This window comes from Acartia tonsa, chromosome 1 (genome assembly GCF_053477335.1).
Source record: "Acartia tonsa isolate MP-2025a chromosome 1, ASM5347733v1, whole genome shotgun sequence".
Classification (NCBI taxonomy): Eukaryota; Metazoa; Arthropoda; class Copepoda; order Calanoida; family Acartiidae; genus Acartia; species Acartia tonsa.
In genome coordinates this window covers 47206111-47214637 of record NC_137260.1, presented here as the reverse complement: position 1 = coordinate 47214637, position 8527 = coordinate 47206111, and the positions used below count along the sequence as shown (strand labels likewise).

Sequence of the window (8527 nt, the reverse complement as noted above, 5' to 3'; positions counted from 1 at the left end):
CCTGTGAACTATATCCATGCATTTCATTTTCTTCATCTATTTCATCATTTTTTACATCTGTGTTGGAAAAACAATTTGAGACAAGTACTAAGTTGTTTAATTGAACATCATAATCAATTGATCTAAGACCTTTTTCAATTTTTTGAATTTTTGCCCATTTGATGTTATCTTTCTCAAATAATTTAGTAATCACATGTTCTTCTCTCCCTCTTGATTTGGACTTGTCATTTTTTATAAAAACTCTGTCGCCAATATGAAAGTCAAGATTAGTTTCTGCATTAACCTTACTATTATGTTTGTCATTATAGCTTTTTCTTGCTTTAAATTGTATTTCTGCAAGTTCATCATCTTGAAGTTGTATTGTTTCATTAGTCATTAGTTCCCTTCTTAGTAAAATTTCTTTGGCAGACAATCCTCTATATCTAATTCTTTGGTTCATATTGTAGGTAATAATTGCTCTGTCTGATTCAGTTATAGGGCCACCATTCTTGTTTAACTTTAGTTGTTCCTTACGAAACTCCTTAATTGCATTTTCCCCAATTGGATTCTTATTAGGATTATGCACTCTCCCTAATTCTAATTGAATATTGAATTTTCTGAGTACATCATCATTCTTTACAACAGATAGGAGTTTGTGAGCTGGAGCAGGGTCCACTCTAATCACAGTCCCAGTTGGAGGGATGAACTCCATGACACACGAAAGGATAGCATCTCTGATTGAGACAGAAGTTTCATCCTCAATAATCTTTGTTGTTGTAAATTGAGAAAGATTTTCTCTGCAGACAAAGATTTTTTGATTATTATCAACTAAAATATCAGCACTGAAATATGATCCAAATGTTGGTCTATGTGATGTTGTATATGTGTTTTCAAATTTAGGGAGTTTTGCTAGTGATGAACAAATTTGACAGGCATTATGTATTGAGTCCACTGTTTCATTGACTCCAATACAAAAGAAATAGCGGTGGAGAAATTTATGCATCTGATTTTTAGATGGATGTGAAAGTTTAATGTGAATACTTTGAACAAGGCCAGGATAAAGCTGCTTAGGTACTGAAATAGCATCATATTCCACTCCTGATGAACCATCAATGTATTTCACAGTTATTAATCCTGATTGATCAATAGACAATAAACCTTTTTTGTAGAGATTATACATTCTTTTTAAATCTGTGTGTCCTCTAAGTTTAGGTTCAGGTTGAAGTCCTCCTGATGTTATGAGTCTGTAAAGTAACCTGTGTGTTTCATCCTGTTTCTGTAGTTTAAGCCATGTTGGTTTTTCAGTAAGTGGAATTTTGTAATTTCCATCTTCAATGTCGTTAACAGTTATAGCCATAATTGAAGCAATGTCCCCAATAGAGGTCTGTTCAAATGCATAATTACATATCTGGCATCTTGATATGTTGCATGGCAATGGATTTCTTGAGCTGAAGTCAGCAACCTTAGTCTGGGTCCCTGGAAAGTGTACTATTTCTATATTGTTTTCAGATATAGACGACAAAAATGAAGCAACCTTGGATGATGTGGAAATATGTCCTTGTTTAAGTCTGTTCCAAGCTTGTACACAAATAAGGTTGTCAGTATGGATATAGGTCCTGTTCTTGGAGTTTTGAATGTATGGCTTGAAATGTTGAATGGTAAGTTTTATACCTAAGCATTCCTTTTCACAGGGGGTCCATCTAGTTTGGCAGTCTTCCAACCTAACAGAGAAGTAACCACCATTTAACCTGGTTATTTCCTTACCAGGTTTGTGAATTATAAGGTGTGAACCTATGGCATTAGCATTTTCACTAAAATCTGGATAGATATGTAATGTGTCCTCAGGTGTGGGGATGGCAATGCTTTTCAGGTCATTCAAAGAGGCTTTGGCATCTTCAAACTCAGAAACCATGTCTTGATTCCAAGTTACATATTCACGTGAGCCTTTGCCTCCAGTATATTTTTCCAATTTTCCCAATTTCATTGAATAATTGGGAATTGTAGAGCTAAGCTGTCTGAAAGCTCCAATAAAACCCCTCAGTTGTTTGACAGTCTTAGGCCGTGGAGCTTGAGATAGTGGGGTTACTACATGTGGAGTGGGAGACCATAGATTTCCATTCTTCTCCCACCCAAACAAAATTGTTTTTAAAGGGCAGATAACAATCTTTGAAGGTTTGAATGTGAGACCACATAGTCTGGCTCTGTGAAATACAGATCTTAGATTTTCTAACAAATCCTTTGGAGATGATCCTCCAACATAGAGTCCATCTGCCATTCTACTCATCTTTCCTTGTTGTTCAAGGTCCCCAAAGATTCTGGCAAGTCTTTCAGAATTATGTTCTGAGGCATTTCTAATACCTTGAGGTTCTCTAGTGTAAACTCTGATGCCTCCAAAGGGATGTGGAGTAGCCAAGTATTGACTGTCTTGGGGAGACATTTTACCTTGCCAAAAACAATGGGTCAAATCAAGTTCAGCAAGAAATGCAAAAGATGATATCATTCTTTTTGCATTAGCAATAGATGGTGCAACCACTTCCAACTTTCCTATGAAGGGTAACAAGCTAGTGAAGTCAGTGACAAATCTAAATGTTCCATCTGTCTTCGGAACAAGATAACTGGTGTGAACATTTCTTGGAATCACTCCAACATCTTCTGGCTTAGATAAAACCCCCATGGATTCCATTTCATCCATGAGATTTGCCATAGTCACAAGTTTGTCATTTGAATAGCTGGGTAGTCTTGCTTTCAGAGATGCAGGTGGATCTTTAATGAAATTGATGGAACAATCTACATCTCCAAAATACCCATTATAACAACCAGGAAGAGATGAGATGGTGTCAGAATATTCATGTATAAGTTCTTGAAAAAGACATTTGTCCTTGTCTTTTAAGATATTGTCAGGATCTATAGATACCTTTGCTAAAGTAGAGCAGTCATTACTGAGTTGTAGATTTGAAGCTTGTAAAGGTTGCAATGAACTTAATTGCAAAGAAGATGATGGACTAGAAGGTGTTAAATCACCAAAATGGCTGTTCTTTTTGACAAAAATAGAAGTTTTGTTGTTGTTCTTAATACTTACCTTGCCATTCTTCACTGAACAAATTTGGTGTGAAAAGAAATTGCCTGATGTTAGTTGTCTTGGAGAAAAGAATACCTGTTCTGATTCTTTGAAGTGGGCTGGGACATCAAGTTCAACTTCTTCACCAGAATAGACTGTCTCATTTTGATTTATTCTGCAAATAAAATCATTCGGATAAAATTGTTTTTTATTTATATAGGGGAGGGAAACAGGACATTTATTAACATCAAGAGTTGTTATTTTTCTTTTAACAGGATCAGTTAAAATAGTATTATAAGATTTTCCAGGTTCTCCAATGAGAATTGGGCATCCCAGATTCATAACAACAATACAATGTCCCAAATTCCATTCGATCTTGTTGTTGTTGTGTTCCAATTGGATGATAATTGGATCATCAGTTTGACCCATGAGTTTCATTGAGTGTGATCCAGCTGAGACAGCAGATTCATTTGTCCTAGAAAATTTTATGTTAGAGCTGTTAGCAAATCTAAAATCAATACAGCATAATTCACTACCTTCGTCAATTAGACAAAATGTTCTTTTAGTTTTAAAATATGCTTGTAAAGATGGAGAAGAAGCTTTTAGAATAGAAGTATTACCTAATCTAGTTTCAATATTTCTTATTTTACTTATCAGATCAGAGGGTGGTAATATGGTAATGTTACCTGTATTTTCTTCAGGAGATTCATCACTAGCAGGATCTTTTTCTTGATCCTGATCCTCTGTAATAGTTTCAGCAGTACACTCTTGCACTGAGCGTATTGAGGATCGTTGTGGGCACTGGGAGGGATTGTGTCTAAAATTGACATAAAGAGATAAGCGCTTTCCTAGAGAATAGCAACTATTGCAATTGTTTTGGTTCTGATTTCTTGTATGTTGGTAGTTGCTTACCTGACCTCTGCCACCTCTGGAACTGGAGGAAGCAGGGAAGCGTTGATTGGCTATTCTCAACACATTAGCTTGACAATCAGGATTCTCAGTACTGTCAATCTTATTCACTTTGGAAGTGAATCTCATCATAAGAGAATCAATATTCTCTGCAATAGTTTTGACAAGGGAGGATAAGGGTATACCTGCCTTGAGGTCCTTGGAGTACTCCAATTTTACAATATCAATTAGTTTCGGATTGATAGCATTCAGCCAGTTTAATGCGATGAGATTTTTATGGCTGGTAGTTAGAATGTCAGTCTTTTCTAACTTTGATGGACTGGGGCTTGACTCTGCTAGAGGTGTACCAGCAGGACACAGGTGGTTCACTGTGTGATAGATCATTTTGTCATATAGATCTATATATCTTTCATCTTGTTCAATTTTCAAGTTATTGAAGTCTAGGAAACTATGTTGTGTAGGTCTTACTCCATAGTGTTCCCAGATTATGTCCCATACAGATTGTATTGATGTTGAGTTCTCAACAATCTTGTGTGTTATGTATGGGCTTGGTAGGAAGGATGCAATAGTATCCAAAAGACACTCTAAATTGTCAGCAAGAGTTTCTTTATTTTCTTCTGTGAAACCATAACATGGTAAGCTATGATTCCATTTGGTGCCACAGCTGAAGAAGATAGAATAGTTGGTAGACCGGCGGAAGTAATTTCTAACACTGGATTTCCAGTGGGAAAGTGATTCCAAAGTTTCCTTCTTAGACAGTTGTCTAGGAAAAGGAACTTTGAGATGTGAACTGTCCATTGCACAAGATTTAGTTGGTGCTTTTAAATGATGTCGGGGGCTGAGTTCTTTCAGGCTGCCACCACGTCAAATAAAGTCACTACCTGATCGTGTTGCAATGACAGGTCAGATCAACACTGGGTGATGACCTGGCCTTCTGCCAGGATGGTAGACGCAGAAGGTACAACAGTCAGATCGCGGACAGGATTCAGCTACTGATTCTGGTGATGGTCATTTTATCACAGTCACTCTATTATCACTGAGTGAGGTAAATATATCCAGAGGTGGACTATCTATCTGAAATACAAATATATATGTACACAATGAACATTTGTAAGAGAAAGTACAATGTACATGTTATATTTGTATCCCCTGATTATCTTGAGCAGGACTGCGTCTAGTCAGGTATAATATCAGATCTTGAATCTTCGTCACAGTAATACAACACTGAAAAGTGTTTAAGTTAATATTGCGCATGTAGTTGAACATGTAAATATGTTTGGGGGGAAATATTCAAATCTAGAGAGAAAGCTTTTAGCCAAATCCATTAATTCTACAGAAATGTCTGAATTTTTTTTCAATTCACGGATAAAGTATATGGTAAAAACGTAAAATAAATTGTGATTCATCACTGCAAAAATATGTAAAAATATGTTTTTAAGTTTATCTTCTGGTTAAAATCTTTCAATCTATTGCATTGGCCAATCATTGATATCTTCACAAAAAATATATATCTTAAATAGTTGTCGAGTAAATCCTGATTCTGATTGTCAGACATCCAGATTTATAGAGTAACTTCGCTCAAAATAGACTGAAGATGCTGAATACAGTTTGCACTATTTCTCTGTCAAAATATAGATGCATAGAACTATTCCTTTATTTCAGCTTTCATTGGCAATGTAGTAATATTAAAGTATTTCAGCCCATTATGAATAAAATTAAATTGTAGCAGAACACTTTTGCTCTTAATTGCCTTGATAAATCATTTAATACAGCTTTTTAGCAATTTAAAGTACCTTTCTTGAAACTACACTACATCTTTGAAGTTTAAATAATATGAATTTGAACAACATTTTTAAGATGTATAATTGGATTATTTTTTAAACGGTCACAAAAACACCATAAAATTGGAAGTATGCTAAAATACATTTAAAAAAAAAATAATCTAATAGAATTAACAGGAATTAGTAGCAGTGCATAAACTACATTTTTTCGGCCAGACTGCTTTAACATAATAGCTATAAGACAAAAATATTGCAGCTTATTGGTGTTTTTGTGTCATTTTGCGGCTTTTTATCTATTGAATTTTTTTTTTGAAAATAACCTTCAATAAGTAAAATACTGGTATTTTATCTTAATGTAATAACTTATATAAAATCAAAATTTGTTACTTACCTGAAATATTGTCTGCTTGTTGTTGGAAAAGCTAGTAAACAAAAGTATGTCCAAACAATTTGAAAACTTCAACAACAACTCTCTCAATCTTTTGCCTCTCTTTATCTTTGTTCAAAATTTTGTTTCAAGTTGTTGGATTTAACTTTGAAACTTTGCTTTTCAACTGTGCAAACTAAATTTCAAATTTTGATGTGCTTTATATCTGTTCTGCAGGTTACACATATTTTTATTTGAAAAAAAATTAAATTTCAGCAAAGCAACTCTACAGTTTCAGTGCATGTTCAAGCACATACAACAGTAAGGAAAGGAAGTGGACCGTGGAAATGATGTAAAGTTTGAAATGATTGAAAGAAAAACATATATACAATTATAAATGCGGTTTAGTTTTTAAGTTTCAAACAAGGAAAAGTGTTCCTCCTCAAACCCAAATCTTTAAGCGGTTATCTTTATACAACAAAGCATTTTACTGCTAGAATAGCAACCATGCTTCATTTTCAATAAAAATCTAATAACACCTTGTTTGAATTATCTCTTGCTACTTCTTTACTCGTATTGAATATTTGAAAATTGAAAAATAAAACTTTGTTTTAGTGCATGTTGCTATCCTTGTTTGTGGTGTAAAATTTCATCTCTTATATATCAGAAACACGCAAAAAAATCACTATGAAAAAATTTTCTTGCAGATATGCTTTTTAATAATACGAAAATAGCTGTTTATGTCCATACTTTCGTAACGTAATAAATATCTCAATGCAAACGTTAGAATCCACCTATGGATTTGAAACTTGTAGATTAAAAGCATGCACACTATTAGGGTCAGTGGTGATGAATATCCCTTCATTTTCACGTCCATTGTGAAGATTTCATGACTAAAGATGTTAAAAATGGTTCGTACTGCTGCTGTGTCAGGTACGCGTCATAAATAGTTAAAGTAGGGAGATTACCTTGGCCTAGAAACAGGCGCAACGCATTACCATGCAAGCAAAGATAGAACTTATTAGGCAAAGATCGTGCAAGCAAAGGGTTGGTTGCATAGACGTCCAAGGGGGGGGGGGTAATGGGGCGATTACCCCCCCCCCCATTTAAAATTTACCCCTACCCTGGGGATGCCGCAGTTACCCCCAACCAGTTAGGAGGGGGTATTTACCCCCCCCAAGCAAATTTTACCCCCGGGGTAAAAATTTTGGGGGGGTAAAAAAAGTTTGCGGCGCGCTTCGCGCTCCATTTTACCAACCCCCCTTAAAAATTGTTTACCCCCCCCCAAAAAAAAAAAAACCTTGGACGTCTATGGTTGGTTGTCTGTTGGATGTTACTTAACCTAATATCCAACAGTTGGCTTTAGAGTATTGCATCCTAACACAAGCGGATGATGCCCTGGGGTTCCCTAGATGATGACTTGAAATCAAAGGAGAATCCCGCCCCAATTAGGTAAAAATAATAAAGTAAGTTTTACAAATATATTTTCTCTTTTATTCAGACAATTTTAAATTTAGACGTAATCATCTTGTTTCTACATATACAACCACTGTGGAGTAGGAAGTGACTGTTTTATTCTGGGCACGCAGTCAGAGATACCAGAAATTATTGGTTGTCCCTCCAGCCCTCTATAATACAACAAGTCAGTATCCCATACGATGCATTAGGACCACAATTTCACCCTACTCTGTCTTGGAAATTTAGATATAAGGAGGTCTATAGTCCAATTATATTTTTTTTGAAAAAGTACAAGCTATGTGCATTTTTTCTAGGTTTGTCCCTAGAAGCCTCTAGGGGCACTTAGGGAGGGAGTCCAGTCTTCCAATTTAAATTTCAGTTTTAAAAGGAACACAAAATTTAAAGGAGTGGGGGGGAGAGGTTGAGAAGATGGAAATTCCCTCCTGAAAATAGTTTAAAACCTTCTCTAGACCTATAAGAAGCTGTTTGTAAATAAGATCCATAACTGTTCAGCGTTATACTTAACTGCAGACAAAAAGTTTACTATTTTGTATTATAGGATATGTTTTTTTCTTTTTATTTTCGTGGTAGCTTTTTTTCTTACTCTTTTCTACTAATGGACAAAATCTTCCTTGTTTTTCTACAATTTAGGGGTGGTAACTTGGACAACTACAGATTTAGAATTTCTGCCATAACTCTGAAATTCAGGAAATGGCATGTTATTAATCTTTCTCTGCTACATGTATTGCAAAATTTGTTTCTCTTTTATGCCTTTCACACCAGGTTTTTTGGCTTTGGAGCAAGAAAGAATACATGAACTCAAGATAAATGATGGAATTTGTGGAAAAAATTTAGAATTTTGGTTAGTTAGGATTACAATAATTTTCGTAATAAGAAAAAAGAGAAGATTATTTTTATTATTCTGACATGACTGTTTGTTTGAAGCTTGGGGTCTTGCCAACTGCTGAACCAATA

The 8527-nt window shown here is 35.1% G+C and overlaps 1 protein-coding gene across 1 annotated transcript; it reads right to left on the bottom strand.

The window, feature by feature from the left end:
* Positions 1 to 3327: 3327 nt before the first annotated feature.
* LOC145322170 (uncharacterized) lies at positions 3328 to 5123 on the bottom strand. Its single transcript, XM_080164004.1, has 2 exons — positions 3724 to 5123; positions 3328 to 3512 (listed from the first exon to the last, which is right to left on the bottom strand). Exons 1-2 carry the CDS (start codon positions 4742 to 4744, stop codon positions 3472 to 3474), a joined length of 1062 nt encoding a protein of 353 aa, XP_080020130.1. The 5' UTR covers positions 4745 to 5123; the 3' UTR covers positions 3328 to 3471.
* Between the last annotated feature and the right edge of the window lie 3404 nt (positions 5124 to 8527).

Coding starts and splice junctions, on each gene's coding strand:
- LOC145322170 (XM_080164004.1), bottom strand. CDS start 4,744: ATGGACAGTTCACATCTCAAAGTTCCTTTTCCTAGACAACTGTCTAAG. Junction 3,513..3,723: donor ATCTCCTGAAGAAAATACAG/GTAACATTACCA, acceptor AAAATTTTCTAG/GACAAATGAATCTGCTGTCT.